The 22,772-nt window shown below is 41.3% G+C and overlaps 1 protein-coding gene across 1 annotated transcript in view; it reads right to left on the minus strand.

Moving 5' to 3' along the window:
• The window catches only part of LOC124775446 (Down syndrome cell adhesion molecule homolog), a 144,484-nt gene that overhangs the window by 46,501 nt on the left and 75,211 nt on the right, over positions 1 to 22,772 (minus strand). The window contains exons 11-12 of the mRNA XM_047250279.1: positions 17,168 to 17,266; positions 16,685 to 16,870 (exon numbers count right to left, since the gene is read on the minus strand). Of these exons, the coding sequence (XP_047106235.1) occupies positions 16,685 to 16,870; positions 17,168 to 17,266 (285 nt within the window). The remainder of the gene's footprint in view (positions 1 to 16,684; positions 16,871 to 17,167; positions 17,267 to 22,772) is intronic.

Here is a 22,772-nt window from a genome sequence, read left to right on the forward strand (position 1 = left end):
GTCTCACCTCACCAACATCTTGTGCAGACGTAATTGTAAGAGAATTCTCAAACAGTGGTTTATTAAGTTTATAAAGTGAGGAACTGAGGAAAAGAAAGGTCAGCATCTTATGAAAAAGCACATCCTTGGTACAAAATAAATATGTAATACCTTCACTCATGTTGTTCCAAAACCCATAGCATTTCTTGTTTCACCAGCTATCGAAGACCCTTAAAAATTACATTCTTTCATCAGAAAAGTCTGTGGTAGTGGAATAACAAGGTATATAGTCAAGTTTTGCATAACAAGCATACAGCAAAATACTCTCCCCTTTGTGTGCTATCTTTTGTCAAAATCTCATTTCAATATCTCACACTGTTTATGAAATATGAGGAATGTTGTGGATATTTCACTCTGGCTTTATTGCTGGTGTGGTGCAATTGTAAATGAGTGCATTATGCCAGATTAATTTTCTTAAGATTGGTGACAGATAGAAACCTCCAGCCAAGTGTAAAGAAAAATTCATATGCAGTGACATATTATTTAATATCCACCATACACACAATCATAGCAACCCCTGTTTTTCATTGCAAACTTTTTTGAATTTCATGCAGTGTCTTAATTCCACATAAATATCCAATAACTATGACCATTAATGAAATGATAGGCATATCATAATGAACCTGACATATAAAGCTACAAGTACAGCAAAAATGAAATTTTTTTAACTTGTAGTTTCTGTAAAATCATTTGGGAAAGATTGCAGAGCATGCACATCAATTCTGTAACCGTCAACTGGCCAAAAAGCATCAAATGCTTCTTGTCCTCCTCTTTTGAACAAATGAATGAATCACCCAGCTCTTTGCATGAAAACCAGTCACTGCACATTGGCCACCATATCCTGTGTGACCTATACCATGTAGTTTCACTAGTGACAAATCTTTCAAGACTACTTGACAAGCTCATGGTGAATTGAAGAACATCTTAAATACCACAATATCCTCAACAAAAGTCAATTTTAATTCTGAAGAAGCATTGCAAATGGACAGTCTGTATTACCATTTGCAGATCAAGTGTTACAGTTGATTAGCAATAAAGTGTATGCAGTGAAAATGTTCTCTGACCTCTGTAAAGTATTTGACTGTGTGAACAACAAAACAGTGCACAAGGACGTAGAGCATTGTTGCTTTAGAGGAAAAAAGCAGAGATTTGGTTCAACTTGTATAAAAAAATCAATCTAAATACTGAAGGAAGAAAACCAACCTCTTCTGACTGGGGTATCAGGTGCAGGGATGCATGTTGGATCCCCTGCTTTTAATTATTTTTGTAAATGATCTTTCAGTATTTTCGGTTTGTTAAAATTGCAAGACCATTTACAAAAATAATTAAAAGCAGGGGACCCAACATGCATCCCTGGGCCTGGTGCCTCAGTCAGAGGAGACTATTTTAAGAGTTCTGTTGCATGAATGTAGCCTATGTGTTTGTGTTATCTATTTCAGATGAAGGCTTTTTAGCTGAAAGCTTGCTTCTTTAGCAGTCCTTTTGTTCATGCCTTTCTGCAACTCAACATTTGTGCTATATGGTGAGTAGCAGTCTATCCTTTTCATAATACTGTTAGATTTTTGTCAGAGCCAGTCAAGCTATTGGGAGTTCAGCACACTGATACAAATAAACAAAATCACAGAATCAAGGGTAGCACCACATCACCTTATGATGTCACCAATAGATTATGGTATTTCCATTTTATTTCTTTTTGATACTGAGGCATTAGTCTCAACTTATTAATCAGCCTACATATCTCTGATTGTGGTCTTCCACCCTTAACACCAGTAGCAACTAAGCTGTGGACTTACACTCATCATGAAATTGTGATACTAGGTCAGGTAGTTCAGCAATTAATGTATAAGCAAGGAATGTGTTCTTTCTTTCTTATTTTGCAGTTGCAGAACCTTCAGTGGAAAATATTTTTGACCTGTATGCACATACAGCCTTTGTGTTTTCCATCCAACACTTGATCCAGGCAATTAAGAACAGCCAACACCATTCCACATGTAGAAGCCAATTCTTTGTGTCTTCAATATGCTCCTTTGTATCTTCAGTCCTGGTAATGGCTTCTAATTTGTATGCCCACATCACTTTAAAAAAAGTCAATAGTCCAAATTTTTCAGTGTCTAATACTATTAGCCTTGTGGAATGAGGTTAAAGAACAAATGAATTGCTTAGAGAAGTTAAAAGTGCTGTATCTGTTTGCTTAAAGCAGAAGGGCATTACCTTAGTCAGCAATTGCAAAGCAGGTGGGGTATTACACCTTTGTGGGGATTACAGAAATACAGTAAATGCCAATCAACTGTAAACTTGTACCCCTACTGTGTCCTGATGAGTTACTTTCAAAATTCATAAGTGATAGTATTTCTCTAACAACAGTCTTTTGGAAGTATATTTTCAACTCCTTTGGAAGAGGATTCCAAAGCCATTCTGATATTAAATACTCATTTTGCTTCTTTTGATGTAAGAAGTTACCTTTTGCATTGCTAGTGCACCAGCAAACTTTTATAATTTTTAGCAAGTTATTTCCAATGTTCCACAATTTATCAATTTACTAGATGATATACTGATCACTGGATGGACTCAAGAGGAGCACATGTCAAATCTCTGAGGAGTATTTTCCATACTTTTGCAAGTTGCATTAAAGTGTTATTTGTCAGTGCACTCCTTATTTTGGTCTTCCACTAAATATGTAGGATGTATTCTTAATGGGGATAGCCTTAAACTAATGGCAGAGAATGTAATAACCATTTCCCATATTCCTACACCAAAAGTACATAAAGGACCTACAGGTTTTTATTGGAAAGATTACATATTGTACAATATTTGTTCCATAAATTGTGATGATAGCCCATCTGTTTAATCTATTGTGGAGAAAAAGGATCACTGTTAATTGGTGCGTGGAATGCCACCAAGCATTTCTACAGTGGAAACAATGTTTCCAAATTACTCCTTGCCTGCCCTTTTATCATCCTCATTTATCTCTCATGTTTTTGTGTCACCATACACACTGTTGGGGCCATTCTGTTGCATAAGCACCCAAATTGTTCAGAACAGCCCATCACATATGCTTTTAAGATCATCACCGCAACACTCGAAAAGTATTCCCAGATAGAAAAGGCGGCACTGGCAAATTATCTTTGATATCCAAAAGTTCTGCAATTTTCTGCATGGTAATGTCATCTGGTCACAGGTCATATGCCATTGTCATCCATATTTGAACCTCAGTCAAAGTTGTCTGAACAGACATCTTAGAGTTTCCAGTGCCGAGTTCATTCCTTATTAAATCACCACTGTTCCATTCATTATAATGTGTTGGCACAGCATGTGAACACACATGCATTATTCAGGTTCTCTATGGATCCTAGTGAAAAATTTGGTCAATGAGAGACTGCTTGTTTTCAGATTGAGTCACAATTGGTACAGTTGCCGGTAGAGTTTCCCATCACTTTTAGAGATATCACAGCAGACAAACATAAGGACTTGCTCTTGAAACAGTTCACCAGTTTGCACAAATTGGCTGGCCTTTCCTTTGGCACCCTCTATGCAACTTCATTGTTTCTTTTCATGAAGTCATGCCCTTCATCTTTTCTAAGGTGTGCTATTAATGAATCAACATAATTGTCAGTGCCAAGTGATGATTTTGGAGGTTCTGCACTCCCATATATTGCTACTTGTGCATTAGTTCCACTGGGGAACTTCCAGAATGAAGAATCTGGCCATCAACATGTGTATTGGCTATGACTTGATGAGCACATTGCACCTGTGTATCATCACTGTGAAGCTTGCCAGCTGCAGCAACCAGCACTGCCCTAAGTCTACCAACTGTGGCCCACATATACTCATCCATGAGACTGGGTGCATGTGGGTTTTGTGGGTCCTTTCCAAGGGACCATTTGGTTGATTTTGATAGATGCATATTCTCATTGCCCATACATCATCAAAATGTGATAGACCACAATGGAAAACACTACTATGGCCCTGGCTACAATTTTATAGTGAAGGAGCTCCATGATTTCTCATCAGTGATAATGAACCACACTTTTCACCAGCTGGTTTTCAATTGTTTTGCACCTGGAATTGAATCACGCTTGTTACCACACCTCTCTTTCAACCTGTCTCTAATGTCATGACCAAGAATTTAGTACGAACATTTAAAATGCAAATCAAGAACTATTAACATCTGTGCCTATTAATTCTACACCTCTTCCTTTTTATCCTTTTATCAGGTGATACTGATCAATGATTGAAGCCCAAGGGAACTCTTGCATGGATGTCTGCTTAGTTCCCTGTTAGATCTGTTGCAGCCTTTATCAGTAGAAGAATGTTGTCATTCCCATCTGTATGTACGCATTTGGACACATGCCTGGCTGGATGTGATGCCTCACAGCAAGTCCACCAGATGGTCTTGGAGGCAAACTCTGCTGTCTGATCTGCCACAATGGTGGGAGCACCTGGCCGCAAGGATCAACAGTAGATGTGGGGTTCACATCCAGGATGACATCCCAAGTTGTGGGTGCCTGGCATTCTTGGTCCTCCGGCCATCATCCATCACCCCTTTGGATATGGACATATGGACCTAGATGATATGTTGGCAACTGCCCCCCCCCCTGCCCCCCCCCCCCCCCCCCAAAAAAAAGAAATCTGTGCTAGGTCAGATACCTTCTCCAGAGTCAGCAGCAAGCTGTGAGTCTGAACCATCATCACTTCCTGCCTCTCTGATGCTGGACTTTGAAGCAGCTCCCCCATCACCAGTAGCATCCGAAGCCACACCCCAGCCTTTGCAGCAAGCTACTCACAGATTTCCTCCTCCACACAGGCCATTGGGATCTGGGCCCTATGGGCCAATTCAGTCCTGGTGGCTACATCAATCGAGCAATTGATATTAGTATGAATATTTTCAGTGAGGTCACTACACGTGTTGTGATGCAGAAGGATACATGTGCAGGCACCAGGTCATGTGGCAAAACACCCCTGGCAGATTTAAGGGATGCAATAGAATCATCACAACCAGCTGATGTTTTCAGCCAGTTCTCTGGTGTACCTATTGATAATGATCCTGCATTGTGTGGTTTTTTCCTGGACTGTGAGTTGGACTTTCTGTTGCCTGCTGTTGACATTTCAGTCACAGATGGAGCTTGCTTATCTGCCTAATGTGGCACTGTCTTCATTCACCATTCCAGCAACAGTTGTGCTTTCAGTGAGCAAACTAGCAGCATATGGGTGTAGTGAAAGTGTGGTTTGTATTAGAGTGCTTCCCATTCGAAACTACAATCAGCATTCACCTTCACTAAAGTGTGAGTTACTGAAAAGATCTGGAGTACTGTATTGGCCAAGAGGCATCCGCCTCTGGAAGCTTTTTGGTTTGTGTATTTCCAGAAGAGTCAGGTATAATTACTTTCTGTGATTTATTTGTAAATGATATGAGCTTAATAAAATTTGTGTTGATGAAGAAGCAGAGTACAACAGCACAAATACCAGTCTATTTTCTATGACATTCACTGGTAATCTCTTGGAAGAAACATTGTCAGTGTGTCAGAGTATAAGCCCAGATTTCTCTGATTTTACTGTCATCATCATTACACAAGATGTACGTTGGATGAAGTAATATTCCTAACATCATACTTTGCAAGTGCATTCCTTGAATTTCAAGAACAAGTTTTTTTGTAATATCCTCAAAAATGAATCATTGCTATCTTTTCAGTTAACCCAACTTTGTAGGTTTCCTTAAGGGAGGAAGAATAAGACTGGATATGAGTTTTGTGTAGGAGCTGCCTTGAAGTGAATTACATCCTTAATGTTTCTTGCATTAAATCTCAATCTGCTGTCTTCCTTTCCATCAGCTAGATGATCATATAACTTAATTTCCTGTGACAGGATACTCATAGACATTTGATGGTTGTGACTGATTCCCGCTTACATACATTACACTTTTATGATGAAGAACAATCAGAACCTCAATACAAAGAATTGTCATGTTTAAGTCTCCCTCCATCTTTTAATAGTTTTCTAATAGTGTGCCCTTCCAGTTTAAGCTGCATCAGTGATTCAATAAGTTCAAATGGTTCAAATGGCTCTAAGCACTATGGGACTTAGAACTACTTAAACGTAACTAACCTAAGGACAACACACACATCCATGCCCGAGGCAGAATTCAAACCTGCGACCACAGCAGCAGCGCGGTTCCAGGCTGAACATCTAGAACTGCTCAGCCACAGTGGTCATCTGATTCAGCAAGTAAAGCTCTTTTTTCAGATTCAATGAATTCTGTTTTATCTTTGTGGTCATTTACTTATTTTAATTTGTTTGGCTACACTATAATTACAAATGGCTTGCCCAACTATTCAAGATAGTTTTTGGAAATGATATTTAGTGCAATATCATAGAAATTTTTGTCTCTGCCATACACATGAAGTCTTCCAGATTATTACAACAAATCTGAAATCTCTCTCCATTACTATAGTAGTTGTTGTGGCCTGCAATCCAAAGGCCGGATTGACACAGCTCTCCATGCTGTTCTAGCATGTGGAAGCCTATAGTACAGCTGCATATCCTCAGAAAATATGACAACTGTAGCTTGCTTTCAGCTATTTGCAGAACCAATACAGTGAGGCCAAGTTGACTTATGTTACAAGGCCAGATTAGGCAATGATCCAGACTGCAGCCCCTGCAACTATCAAAAAGCCTGCTGCCCATCTTCAGAAACTATATGTTTGTATGTCCTCCTGAAAGGCACCCATCTGACATGGTTCCACCTATGATACAGTTGTATTCATCAATGATGCCTCACTGTGGCAAGTGACATGGCTCATGGGGAACTTTACTACTGTATGATAAATGAATTTTTTGCATTGTATTACCCATGATTTCTTTGCAAGGTTTTGCCACTTTTATATTTATGTCAGCAGGTAGTGTAATTGACTAATTATTATTTTTGATTCAGACATGTTGTTTCATCCTTAATCCAGATTTATTTCATTTTTAATGACTGATTTTTTAAATGACTGACTGTTTTTTAAATGACAGTAAATAATTTGCATCCAGTGGCATATAGCTAATCTGTCTAAGAAAAGTGTTATTTTTAATTCAGAATAATTTGTACTGATAATTCTATGTGTAAGTGCTCCTCATATATGTGGAAGGGTTTCTCTAATCCAGAAAACTCACATGTGTACACCATACCTGTAGTACATCCATAAAGGCCTCCTGTAGTACACCAATGGAAGTGTTTATGTAACAACCTACAAGAGTCTCAAAACCACAATCCAGAGAACAGCTATAGATTCTGGAAAACAATACTACACATTGTGAGCTATGCTTCTAATATGTTATTGAAGCTAGTGGTACTCTCTACATCAGACAGAATTTTCATCCTGGGACACAAGGGGAATCCTGAAGGAGATCCCAGCAGGGGGACTGAAATTTTGAGTAGTGAAGAGTTTTGAAGAGGAATATGATATGACCTAACAACTCAGAATATTTCCTGTTGACACAAATAACAATTCTGAAACTTGCTGCACCTTGTATGGCCAACAGCCACTGATCTGAAAACTTCTGCATGCTGCTAGGGAGAGAAAGGGGAGGAAGTAATGGCTAGGACAGAGTCAGTTGAATTGTGCTGTGTTGGTAGTGTAACTTCTAGTGCCATTTCCCCAGTAGGCATTCTTAAGCTACATTTGTTATGCTGCAAAGCTTTTCTCAACCTGAAGGTCGGTTTGAACACTTGTATTGCATTGGTTTATTGGAGGTGGTGTGCCTTTGCCTTCCTCTTAAAACTCCGAACCAACTTATGAGGCATTTGCAGGGGAACCTATAGTTTAACATGGACTCCGAAACACAGTACAGCTTGACTTTGCTGCTTTTTCAGTGTAAGAAGTGATGCAAGCAATAAGTGACAGGAAAATATCCTAAGACCAATGTGGGATTGAATACTGGACCTGTAAGTTTGTAGTCTGGACCTCAACCATAGAGTCACTGAGGTGTACTGTGTCACCTCTGCCTCAGTGTGTTGTTATCTGACTCACTTCTACAAGTGAACTATGCATCACAACTGTTTAGTGTGTGTTTAGTGGCATGAATTAGCAACTTGTGGTTTCCAGCATCTATTGTGTATATGGAATTTTGATAACAAAATACATGTTATCTGGCTAAGTTTGCTTCCTTTAATCTCAAATGATCTCAGAATAATTTCTATCTGGGGCTCAGATGAATAATTCACTGAGAAATTTTACTGTTTGGAGTGAGGACTAACTAACCATTTATGCAGTTGTTACAGAAATTAGTTATGTTTGTGTCTGCGTACCATCTCTGACTTGTTAAATGGAGGATCAATGCATCTTGAGGCAGTAAGCGTTAATATACTCTGTACGCTTGTAATGATTACATAAGTTAATGTATAAAACTCTTACCAATAAATAGTGTGGAAATTGTATCTCTATGCTGTGTCACTATTCTGCTGGTACCCAGTTTCCCACAGTGTTGACTCCAAATTTCTGCATCGAACCACAATTCTGTTGGTACCCAGTTTCTCACAGTGGTGACTCCAAATTACTGCATCGAACCACAATTTAGCTGTGAAGTAAAAAATCTGCTGCCTCAGTTATGCCATTGAGAATGCTGCCACTACAACTTCACTGTTTCTTCAGCAATGTTGACAACATCTCTCGACAAGTGCTTGTGAATTTCCCACACATTCCATGTGCAAAATCAATAAACATCCACCAAGGCTTGGATGACACTACACTGCTGAATGATATAATGACAATGCCATCATTGTTCACTGCATCTTTCGACCAAACTTGCAACACTGCCTATGCAAAGCAGCAAACTGTGCCATGAGGAGCATTGTATATACTGAGTGACTTCAAGATAAACATTCCAGATTTGACACTGAGTGAATCTATTCCTGGTACTTCAGACAAAAATGCAGTAAAGAAACACAATAAACAGTGTCTGTCCCTCTTTGTAACAAACATTAATCTAAGTCCTTTGACTTTCACAAAGGAAAAAACATTGCCTGATCCAATGCTAGTGTTATGAGCCTTATGACACTCACATTAATGACCTGAATCATACAGATGCCTTCCACACTGCCATTACAGATAAACAACAATGCCTACACCATACCACTCCATCATTCTGTTTCATCATCCATCTGACAATGGACTGTGGGATCAAGGTTTACATCACCTTTCAGTACCTGTGCATTCTGATTTTCCAGATCCTGTTCTGACTGTTGTGACTACATACGAGTTCTGAGAGACAGACTATGACATAAATCACATCCCTGCTGTGCCAGGCAACACAACTGACTTGCTTCCAGTCCAGCATCATGCTTTCCATTTGCAATCACCTGCACACAACACCAAAACCAACTAGGTACTTCATGAGCACACCTTGGCAAGGTCAGATATAGCTGTCTCCCAGTTCAAATGATGTCACACCTGTGTCAGTCATGTCACAAATGACTGCACATCCATACAATTCCCTGAGATGTGGAGTGTATCATTGGATAATACATGGACTATGTCTTCCTTCTTTACATTACCAGGACCTCATGCGCACTCTCACATACAATTTCTGCTGCCTCAGACTTCTGACACTGGGAAAGCAGTATGTACTGTGATGGCCCTGGAACTTCACTCACATGTGCAGCTGTTCTTCAAACACCCAGCCAAGTCCTATGCGCATTGTGATGTGATGCTGACCATCTCGTGCAATGATACTCCAGCATCTCCTGCATCGTCATGCTCACCTCACAATGTTGCCTCACAATAAAACCACTGACAGCTATCATACCATCCACCATCATCTGAAACTATGATTGTTCTGCACAGATTCTCCCATGAGGTGGTTTGCCCTCAGTGAATGTTTGATGTCAGCCAATGGCAACACTGGGGATCATGAGAAGTTCGCCATTCTTCTTAACCACCTCAGATACAGTTTGGACCTTATTAGCAATTTGCTTCTGGATGTTCCAGCATCTCACAAATACAGAACTGCTACGACATTGTTGCTACAATGACTAATAAACACATCTGGGCGGCAGCTAAACCTCATCGTCAATGAGACTACTTTGAAAAACTGCATGCTGTCTTCACTCTGGCACTGCTCGTGAGCTCCAATTGACCAAACGCTCCTGCCTGACCACATGCTATTGGCAGTTTGGCTCCTAAAACTGCCAGAGAACATCCATGCTAGCACACAACCAAAAGTGCTATGCTACTGTCAATGCCCAGTACACATGCACCAAAACTGATTTTGCACGATCCCGGCTGAGTTACCCTGACATTCTGTGCAGCTGTGGACTGCCTGATGATGAACACACTGAGCCAGACTGGGCTGTGTCCCTGGCCTCTACCACCCCAAGCACCTTTCATGGCTCTGGTGATCCACAATTGCTTATATGATGGCCGAGGTTGTCACTCCCCACCTCCCAGTTGGCCACTTGATGTATAAACAAAAGCTGCACCAACCAAACGAATCACATGGCTCCGTGCCCAACACACTACAACCCTACTGCTGGCTTCACACCAGATTTGGCAAGATGCACAGTGCTGCAGATAACCCTGCATCTACCCAAACTAGTATGTAGATGTGACATACGTGCACCAGACTGCTCTTCATAAACAAGATGCCTCTTCACATCACAACAAACCAGGTGGGCAGATTGTCCCCATCTGTTCATCCATGACTGGCACTTGCACATATATTTCCTTGTTGATACTGGGGCTGATGTGAGTGCTCTACTACCTGCTCTCACACCTGCCACACTGTTGCTGTCGCCACTGTAACTGTATCTGGCCAATGACCCTGTGATCACAGTTGCTGGAACTGCACACATCATGCTCAACCTTGGTACAGATACGCAAAATACCTTGGATGTTGGTAGTGGCAGAGACAGTTGAACAGTCCTAGGAGCCAACTTCCTCCAGCACTACCAACTAATGCCAGATTTAAATCACATCCTCCTATTATGACAGAATGACGAGCAACTGATCTGTGGTATGGTAAATGATACACCACTTGCCAGCATTGCAGCACCCTCAATCACGCTGCTGCCACTCGATACATCACTCAACCTGAAGCTACAAAGCGAAACACTTTTCAACCAGCTAAGCTTAAAGACAGCTGAGACTGTTCATTACATCCTGACAACAATAAGGTCATGTACCTCACCAACAAACAACTACGGAGACAAATAGTGACACCGCCGTGTCACTACATGCAGCTCAACAGAAGCTTGATGACCATCATCCTGACACTGATCACTACCACAGTGCTGCTATTACAGCCACTTCTCAAGTTAGCGAAGCATAACAACTCCCACTTGAGAGGATTCCTGAGACAACGTCATCTGACATTAACAGTTATGGTGAATCACATCACACCCTGCCTCCTGGACACACTCCATGCTCCCCCATTAGACAACATGCAATATGTATTGTGGGGGACGGTACAGTCCATTTCACTACAACCACACCAGACTCCCTGTCCATTGCTGTGTCCATCATCTAGCTCCTCACAAACTTGAAGTGGCTAAAGCTGCGGTGGACGAACTTTCACGAACTAGCATGGGCTGACTATGCCAACCCATCAAACAGTGCATGGGTCTCTCCAATAAAACTAGCTCATAAAAAGAATGTTACTTGGCACTCATGTGGCAACTACCACTGCTTTAACACCCATACAATCACTGACAGCTACCCCATTATGAACTTGCAAAAAATTTCAGCGTTCGTTGACTGCAAAACAGCATACCTGCAGATTCTGATGGCAGACGAAGAGGTACCAAAAACTGTGATAATCATGCCATTCAGTCTCTTTGTGTTCCTCTATGCTGTATGGACTAAAAATGTGGCACAGAGATGCCAAGATTTATTGGTAGCTTACTGTTCAATTTGCCTTTTTGTTACACCTATCTGGATGATGTTATGATTATTTTGCAGAATGAGCAAGACCATGATGAACACCTTTTTATCCTCCTTGATAAGCTGGCCTCCCATGGGGTCAATGTTGCAGAACAATTTTTGACCTTCTCCACAACTTTGCTTATCTGAGCCCTACCACACGCCACATCAGGCCACATCTGGCCTAACATTAAAATGGGTTGTACCACATGGACCAGGACTTGTATGTGTGCCAGCAGGCAAGGACTGACGTTCACACACAGTCCCCTTTTGGTAAATTGCTGACTGCAAAAGGGCAGTTCCATCTCATCAACATAGACATCTCAGGAGCACTCCCTGAAACGCATAGTTCCCATTACATTCTGTCAATCATAGATCTTGTTACATCATGGGAGGAGGCCACGCCTATTTCCAACATATCAATAGAGACAGTATGAAAAACTTTCATCAACAGCTAGATTGCCAGATTTGGCTGCACAGCCTCCTTAATGTTGGAGCAGGGTCAGACTTTTGAATGCCAACTATTCAATGACTTATGCCACCTATGCAGATGCCACCAGTTCCACACAACCACCTAGTACCTCCAGTCCACTGGCCTCATGGAAGGGTGGTTCAGGTGATAAAAGCTGCTCTCATGTGCCACTCAGAATTGTTGGTCTAGGCCCTTCCAAGGGTTCTTGTAATCATTCACACAACACATAAAGATGACCTTGATGTGTCACTCACTGAAATAATATTGTTATGATGTAAAGTCAAACACTGGCATATCAGTTGGGAATGATCGAACAGAGAGGGCTCTGAGAAAATGTCAGTCAATTGCACACTAACCAACCACTCTCTAGGATGACAATGCAACGGCAGTGGCCTCTATGTGAAGAGGACATAAGTACTGTACCTGATTGGTTGAGGCCCAGTAAAAGAGAAGCTTCAGGATTAGCAACCTGAATAGAAGCATGAACTGTACTACTTCGCTTGTGTTAGGAATTGTGCACACTGAGAAAGCTTGTTTATTTTGCCTGTTGCCCTTTGCTTGTGACACATCTATGTAATTCTCAAAGTTAAGTATAGTCTTTTATTTTTTTGTAATAAAATTCGCTTGAATTGTTGTCTAGTGATCCAAGAAAGCAGGTTTCCTAGACACCACCTATTTGATGACTAGGTAGGATTTAACAACTATATGGTGGGCCCCTCTCTCTACCCACTGAATCCATAGTGCATGCTATGGTCCACTTATCAGACGTAGTGGTGCGAGTGTGCACACACATCCAAAACATCAGTGTGCCAACCCCTCATCTCATGGCACAATGAATTTTTATTCATAAAGACCTGGCCACTTGTTCTCATGTGATGAAATGTACAGACACAATGAATCCCGCCCTGCAACCGCCATTTACAGGACCATACTAAGAGCTGAACTGCGATAAAAACACTTTTGATATCAAAATTACTGAAAAAAAACAAGCAGTGTGGACATAAGCAGATCTGTCACAACAGACACTCTCCACCCCCACCATCTCCTATGCACCTCTTAGTCAATTTCTAAGTGTGTGTAAATCTCCATGATTTTCTGTCTGATGACATATCTGCCACATTACATGATACCAACCTTGTGGTTATAGCTACCTAATGGACAGGTGGTCAGTTGCAAGTGCTGTCACACACAATCCACTGCTCTTCAGAAATTGATGTGATGGGACTCACCTCCCATTTTCAGCAGACAGTACACTCCCATCACCACCTTGGCTTACAATACTACCAGCCCTGCAACATCTCCTGTGGATGAAACAGTGCAAGGAAACTCCACCAACATGCCTCCCTCTCCAATTGCCACTCCTGAGTCAGCAACAATTAAAGATGCCCCAGAGACTACTTCCATATCTGCCAATGCCACCAGTGGCAACCTGTTAGTTGTACTGCTGACATCACACTTTGTGCATGCCCTGCAGCCCCCTGTGCACCTTGCTGACTACAATGTGTCTTCCATCGCATCAACCATTACAAAGCTGCCTACGTCACTTATGACAGACAATGCCCCACTGCAGCCTATTCTCACATGCTCTGCTCCATAAGGGTTGGGCTCTGTAGTGGCATAACACCTCTGACTCTGTAAATGGAGGATCACCGCCCAGTGAGGCAGTAGTAGTCAGTACTTTCCATATTCTCATAATGATTACATGAATTATGTATATTGTGCTTACCAATAAATAGTGTGGAAATCATATCTCTATGCTGTGTCACTATTTTGCCAACACTCTGATGATACTCCCTTTCCCAGACATTCAGTTAATGTTGTGATCTGTTATAATATAGCCCAACATTCACATCCAGATAGAGTGTATGATGCAGCAGTATCAGCTACTACACATAAGATTGGAGGTAGCCTATACGTCATGGCCATCATCCCAGTTGTCAATCTGCTGTCACATGTCAGAGCAGTAACATGAAACCTATTGATACCATCAATATGTCTTCTGTCTGTCAAAAATGGCTTTCCATCTCTAGCTGCAAACAACCAGCACGGAACTGAGCAATCTGTCATTACTAAACACAATTTTTGAAGAGTATGGAATTATTAAAATACATAAAATGATTAAATTAAACTGATAAAACAGTGGAAGTAGAGTGAAACTGAACTGAATGGAAAGTCCCATTGATTTTCCTGACAATGTGCCATAAATGTTGTTAATGGTCCTACCCAAAGATGTACCCAGTAAGAGGCAAGGCAGAGTAGCTTACACTCTCCTGCCTTCCTTCCCTCTTCCAACCTCTATCAGAAAGACATATGTAATAATTCTGTATCAGTATGAACAAAGCCAGAACATGTAATAGACACTGTCTAGTAAAAGGTGGATCTAGAGCTGTTTCATTAAGAAATATCAGAATTGTTTCCTTGTGTAATCATTCACAAGGAAATGAATATGGGCTGCCCTCCTCCTACTCCCTTCTGACCTTGCCCCTCCACTTCATCCAGTTCAGATTCTGGGTATGTTCTTGTTGCTAAATGTGTTTCCATGTATGTATGTAGAAGTAGGAGAAGGTCACGCCGCTGACATGGTGAACCACACTGCTAAGCTCTGAACATGTGTTTAATAATTTATAATGTTTAAAATAGGAAAAGATAGATTGGCATTTACCATAAAGATGGCATGTTAAGTTGCACACAGGCACATTTAAAAGACAGTTACACATATGCTTTTGGCTGCAGCCTTCATCAGAACAAGAAAGAGAAACTCACACCATTCATTCACTGAGCAAGCACACCTCACACACATATGACCAAATGACCGCCAACTCCAGCACCAGTGTGTCTTTTCAATGTGTCTGTCTTCTACTTAACATGTTATATATATGTGAGACTTGTCAGCAAGAAGAAATTTTGTAAAGGTTTGAAATTACATGTAAAGTTTGTTGCAAGTTGCTAATTGCTCTCAATCACAAATACTGGATGGATGAAGTCTGAGAAGTCATGCATTGTAAGTTAGATACTTTTTCAGCCCCATCCCTACCCCTTTTATAGGTAGATGGTATCTGAGCATGTTTTCCATATCCCCTCCTAAACCACTGGACAGATTTCAACCAAACTTGGTACACATATACCTTACTGTCAGCTGACAATTGCTATGGGGGTAAGACTCATCTACCTATCACAGGGGTGAAGGTGGGGGAAAAAACTAGCTATCCCACAATGCATGACTTCCCAGATTTTATCCACTCAGTATTTGTGGATGAGAGCACTTAGTGACTTTAAATTTCAAACCATTACAAAATTCCTTCCTGCTGACAACTCCTTCAAAATGATGAAAGGAAAATTGTACATTTGTGGTAAGGGCTATTGAACCAAGCTGCTGAGGTCATCAGCCCCTAGGCTTACATACTAATTAAACTAACTTACGCTAAGGACAACACATACACCCATGCCTGAAGGAAAAATGTTTATTGCTTATTACTTTTCTGCTGTTCATGCAATAAAAGTACCACATGAGGCATAGCATTATAATTTATTAATCCCTTGCCACTAACTGTATTCATGACATTTTACAGACAGTAAACACATATACCACTCAATATAAGTGCAAAATTATATCATTGCATGACACATGGTTCAGGAGATATGATATCATTAACAGTGAAATGCATGAAAAACTGTCTCATTATGCATGATGTTTTTAATTTATTACTTCTTTGCTACTAACTCTATTCACAATAAATTTTGCAGACAGTATCCACATATGAATTTACCTGCAATGGTCTATCATTGTATGACACATCGTTCATGAGATCTGAAGTCATAAACAGTGAGATGCATGAAATACTACTGCATTGTGCATGACATTAAATTTACTGCTTTGTCGCCACTAATTCCATTCACAACACATTTTGTAGACAGGGTCCAGATATCCCACTGAATGTACTTACAAAATTATACCACTGTATGACATATATTTCAGGAGAGATAGTGTCATGAACGTTGTGCATGAGCCAGATGCTGCATAGTAGGGGTGTGGATGCAAAGCTCTAAATACCTGGGCAGTGCTAGGTTTCTTGATAAGAATGAAATAAATAAAAGCACTACATTGTCACAGAAAATGGTAATTTGGGGACTATTCAACTACAAAAGCTCATGGACAATAAATAAGTTAACCTCTCAGATGAAGCAGGCACTGCACAGCAGCCTTTGAGTTCAATGTGTTGCCCTGATAGTGGCTATACTACTACCACAGAGATAATCTTTGAAATTTCATAGTACATACCAGAACCTTGAGTCCGCTGTGATATTGTAGGGGTTGGAGAACTCTGACCTAGCTGATTAAATGCTTGAAGATAGAACTGATGTCTGGTACCACACTGGAGATTTTTTAAAGTGAAATGTGATTCATGAGCAGGGATCTTTATCTTCTCCCACTCACCAAATTCTCTTTTGAAATGTAGATAATAACCTGGAATTACACCATCAGCAATTAAAAGCACAAATACAAACAAATAACTTTATTTATTGCATGAAAAGAGGTGGGAGAATGTTGAAACTAGAATAGACTTTTAGGACAATGGTTTGAGCCCCTAAGAGGCTGTACTTTCTTTTGTGACGAATACACTTTTGTTTAATAAGACAATGGATCTATAAAACATTTCTCCTAGTCACTTAGTTTGTAATAAAATCAACATATCCCTCCACATCCAGGTCAGATTCTTTTTTGAGGACATTTATTCATTACAATTAATAGCATTCGCCATACCTTTTACAGTACTCCCTCTTGATGGAGGTGGCAGCCATGACAGACTGATGGTGGATGTAGACTGAGAAGCTGCTTGAAAGTCTGTTGGAGCAGATGGAACTGAAACAATTAAAAATAAGGTTCATGTTTTTTGAGGCAAAAACTTTTAAATTTGTATACAAATGCAGAAGATAACATGAGAGATATGTAATGGATGTAGAGTTCACATATGAGGGGTTAACTGAGGTCACTGAACAAAAATTTGATGATCATAGCTTGGCCAAATTATATGACTGTGATATGCTGAACTGAATTTGTTTATTTTTATTGTACAATTTCATAGCCAATTAACAGTGGTGACAATTAAGAGACAAAAAATGAATATAAGGATTATTCAAAAAATATCACATAGAAAACAATGCAAGTCATTACTACATAAAATCACATACAGCTATGCAAAATCTAATATTTGTCAGTAATCCATGAGAAGTTTTGTACAATAGGATTGAAATTTTATAGGAGAACCTCTGTATGACTATAACTTGATGTAGAAAAAAGAAAGAACCGATTGAAATATCACTACATCAAAAGTGTCTGTCAATTTGTTGCGGGTATATGTTCAAAGTGATAAAAGAGGAGACACAAGCAGATGGCACAATAACTTTGTGCAGATTCCAGTAATTGTTACAAATCGTAATCAATGCTGCATGCACTTAAGTAGCCCATTCCTAGTAAATGGAAGTTTGTTTTATCATCAGTATGAGAGGATTCTGAGTACCAGTTTTGGTGGATAAAAATTCAGTTTGTTTTGATAAAGACGGTCTGGATGTATTCCACATCTCCTGAAAATATTTTATGAAGTAACAGAAATCCTAACTCATGTTAGGCTAGTTAGATTTGAGCCCTGCTATCCAGAGTATGTTTAGAATTGCACCCTCTGTCTTGGTTCATCACATTTCACAGATTCTCAATTACTGACTGATCAGCTAATTCTGCCAGACAATGAATTGACTGATATGAGGTACTTCATAGTTGGACACTTGACACCATGAGTTGTAGCTTATTGTCCCTCACCACCAGCTACTATTCCATCCACAACTGTGTGATTCTTTATTTAAAGAGCAAGAGGAAAGCCTACATGAGAAAGCCTCCTTGTGTTATCTTCAGGTGTCTTCAGCTGTTACAGCAGCTTGTTTGTTTCCCCACATCCTAACACAGTATGAAACATATATTCCAGGTTACCTTGTTATAGAACTAAAAGAGTGTATAATTTTCTCTGTTGACCACATTTGATGTATTGTTAACAAGGCACTAAAGAAATTATTGTGTTGATGTCTCATCTGCTTCTTTACTTTTTGGATAATATGCAGCTTTGCTCCAAGTATTGTTTAATTCTCTAGAAAGACAAATCTTGGAGAAAACAAGCAGTCTATGGAAATCTTGTCTACCAGTGTCTACAATAAAACTGTGGTACTTCTCTGTATAATTATGAAATAAAGACGTTGAAGGTAAGTGCATTTTTGTAATTTTGTCAGCTTTTAGAATAATATAGGCACTCTTAAGAAATGAAGCTATGATAAAGCTTTTATTTGAGCCATACCCATCTTTTAATGACCATCATCGTCATGCACCAATGGAATCATTGGTTGCAGACAACTAATAAAAAGTCACTCAACTGTCAGTAGGACCTAAGGCATGTGGGAGACAGTGGGATGAATAGTAGGCCTATTCCTTACTTTTTTGCATCATGAGGTGTTATCACCTTGTGTTAAATGGCTTCTCTCTGGCATCAGCACAGGCTGGTGGCCAGCAGAAGTGTTTAAGCTCACAAGAGTGTTCATGGAGCCACTCTGTAGCAATTCTGGACGTTTGGGGTGTCACATTGTCCTGCTGGAACTGTTGAACTCCGCCGGAATGCACAATGGACATGAATGGTTGCAGGTGATTAGACAGGATGTTTACATATGTGTCACCCATCAGAGTCATATCTAGACATATCAGTGGTCCTATATCACTCCAACTGCCCACACCCTACACCATTACAAAGCATCCATCACCTTGAGCAGTCCACTGCTGACATGCAGGGTCCATGGATTCATGAGGTTGTCTCCATACCTGACATGTCTATGCATCTATACATTTTGAAACAAGAGTTGTCCAACCAGGCAACATGTTTCCAGTCATCAGCAGTCCAATGTCAGTGTTGACAGGCCCAGATGAGGCATAAAGCTTTGTGTTATGCAGTCATCAAGGGTACACGAGTGAGCTTTTGGCTCTGAAAGCCCATATTGATAATGTTTCATTGAATGGTTTGCATACTGACACTTGTTGATGGCCCAGCTCTGAAATATGCAGCAATTTGTATGTGTTGCATTTCTGTCACCTTGAACATTTTTCTTCAGTTGTCATTGGTCCCAGTCTTTCAGGATCTTTCTCCAGCCACAGTGATGTTGGAGATTTGATATTTTACTGGATTCCTGATATTCACAGTACATGCATGAAATGGTCATATGGGAAAATGCATTGCTACCTCAGAGATGCTGTGTCCCATTGCTCATTTGCTGACTATAACACCACATTCAAACTCACTGAAATCTTCATAATCTGCCATTGTGGCAGCTGTAACTGATCTAACAATTGCACCAGAAACTTGCTGCATTGCCAAATGCAGCACCATGTTCTCCCTGTTTACATATCTCTGTATTTGAATACACATACCTATATAAGTTTCTTTTCTGCTTCAGTGTAGGAGGGGTGGCTCCTTGAACAGTTCATGATTGCTTCCTTTCCCAAGTGCTCTAATGTCCATAGGAAATTGTTGTCAATGAGATGCTTATCTTCAACCTACTTTTCTTCTTTCACACAAAGAACACTCTCACTTGCTTTCTAAATACCTTGGCACATGGTAACTATGGATTAGCTACTACTAACTCACAATCTCTTGTTAACAATTTGGAACCATTCACACACACATCAAACAAATCAACACTATACTGGTATGTGTATGGTGAGACCTCCAATGGGATCATCCTGCATTCCTAGCAGAACTGCCTAAGCTGCCCTCTGAAGTACCTTTTTGGAATTTTTTTTGCACATTTATTAAGTTTTATGATTTCATAAATCGGTTTAATAAAAATGAAGCATTACTGAAAAATATTAATTAAATGAACTATACTTTTACTTTTTACTTAACATGTGGCATGGGCCTTATTGACCATACACCTACTCTATGAGCCTCTTGCATTTTTTTCTGTACAGTGTACAGTTTGTCCATTGTATCATCCCAGCTGTGTCCTCCAAGATGCAAATTTTCTTGTTTATAGTAGCCACTGTACATTTGTTTTAGTACGTCATATAATAAGAACATATTTTACTTCTTCCTCAGAAATTCATAATAGCCTTCAGACGGGAAAAACTGGAAGCCTTTGGTAAAATAGCACATTTGCTTCAGCATTCATTCACCAGCCTTTGAGATACAGCAATGCTGGAGTGAAGTAGCATCAACTCCATTGTTGAACACAAGGGAACTCTGTAGGTATGAGTTGTGTGAACTACACACACTGCTGCAACAAAAACCACATTAGCAGTAGACATCTCTTCCGTGATAGTCATTTCTTTGTGAAGCTACACTCCTGGAAATGGAAAAAAGAACACAGTGACACCGGTGTGTCAGACCCACCATACTTGCTCCGGACACTGCGAGACGGCTGTACAAGCAATGATCACACGCACGGCACAGCGGACACACCAGGAACCGCGGTGTTGGCCGTCGAATGGCGCTAGCTGTGCAGCATTTGTGCACCGCCGCCGTCAGTGTCAGCCAGTTTGCCGTGGCATACGGAGCTCCATCGCAGTCTTTAACACTGGTAGCATGCCGCGACAGCGTGGACGTGAACCGTATGTGCAGTTGACGGACTTTGAGCGAGGGCGTATAGTGGGCATGCGGGAGGCCGGGTGGACGTACCGCCGAATTGCTCAACACGTGGGGCGTGTGGTCTCCACAGTACATCGATGTTGTCGCCAGTGGTCGGCGGAAGGTGCACGTGCCCGTCGACCTGGGACCGGACCGCAGCGACGCACGGATGCACGCCAAGACCGTAGGATCCTACGCAGTGCCGTAGGGGACCGCACCGCCACTTCCCAGCAAATTAGGGACACTGTTGCTCCTGGGGTATCGGCGAGGACCATTCGCAACCGTCTCCATGAAGCTGGGCTACGGTCCCGCACACCGTTAGGCCGTCTTCCGCTCACGCCCCAACATCGTGCAGCCCGCCTCCAGTGGTGTCGCGACAGGCGTGAATGGAGGGACGAATGGAGACGTGTCGTCTTCAGCGATGAGAGTCGCTTCTGCCTTGGTGCCAATGATGGTCGTATGCGTGTTTGGCGCCGTGCAGGTGGGCGCCACAATCAGGACTGCATACGACCGAGGCACACAGGGCCAACACCAGGCATCATGGTGTGGGGAGCGATCTCCTACACTGGCCGTACACCACTGGTGATCGTCGAGGGGACACTGAATAGTGCACGGTACATCCAAACCGTCATCGAACCCATCGTTCTACCATTCCTAGACCGGCAAGGGAACTTGCTGTTCCAACAGGACAATGCACGTCCGCATGTATCCCGTGCCACCCAACGTGCTCTAGAAGGTGTAAGTCAACTACCCTGGCCAGCAAGATCTCCGGATCTGTCCCCCGTTGAGCATGTTTGGGACTGGATGAAGCGTCGTCTCACGAGGTCTGCACGTCCAGCACGAATGCTGGTCCAACTGAGGCGCCAGGTGGAAATGGCATGGCAAGCCGTTCCACAGGGCTACATCCAGCATCTCTACGATCGTCTCCATGGGAGAATAGCAGCCTGCATTGCTGTGAAAGGTGGATATACACTGTACTAGTGCCGACATTGTGCATGCTCTGTTGCCTGTGTCTATGTGCCTGTGGTTCTGTCAGTGTGATCATGTGATGTATCTGACCCCAGGAATGTGTCAATAAAGTTTCCCCTTCCTGGGACAATGAATTCACGGTGTTCTTATTTCAATTTCCAGGAGTGTATTTCAATGAAATGATACTGTAGAAATGCTACTGTGACAAAAGCATTTGGTATGGCTCTTTATAGTGCAATATTGTCTCGCTGCTGACTGTCAGGATGCTTTTGTTTTTCATTTCATTTTAGCATCACCCTTCTCTATCGAAATATTCGTGATAGTTCAACATATGCCCTAAAGTGCAGGTGTCTAACCTTATTTGCGCCGGCCGCGGTGGCCGTGCGGTTCTGGCTCTGCAGTCCGGAACCGCGGGACTGCTACGGTCGCAGGTTCGAATCCTGCCTCGGGCACGGGTGTGTGTGATGTCCTTAGGTTAGTTAGGTTTAAGTAGTTCTAAGTTCTAGGGGACTTATGACGTAAGATGTTGAGTCCCATAGTGCTCAGAGCCATTTGAACCATTTTGAACCTTATTTGCCAAATGATCACAACTGAATGTCAAATGGTATAGACTGCAAATGAAGGAGTTCTGTAAGATGTTACTGCTGGCAAGCCTGCTTAAGTTTGGTTTTGTCATGCCATTACAAGGGGCTATAGCACCCAGTTCTTCCATAACATTGACATTTTTATTAATTACCTATACAA

The sequence above is a fragment of the Schistocerca piceifrons genome, chromosome 2 (assembly GCF_021461385.2).
Source record: "Schistocerca piceifrons isolate TAMUIC-IGC-003096 chromosome 2, iqSchPice1.1, whole genome shotgun sequence".
Lineage (NCBI taxonomy): Eukaryota > Metazoa > Arthropoda > Insecta > Orthoptera > Acrididae > Schistocerca > Schistocerca piceifrons.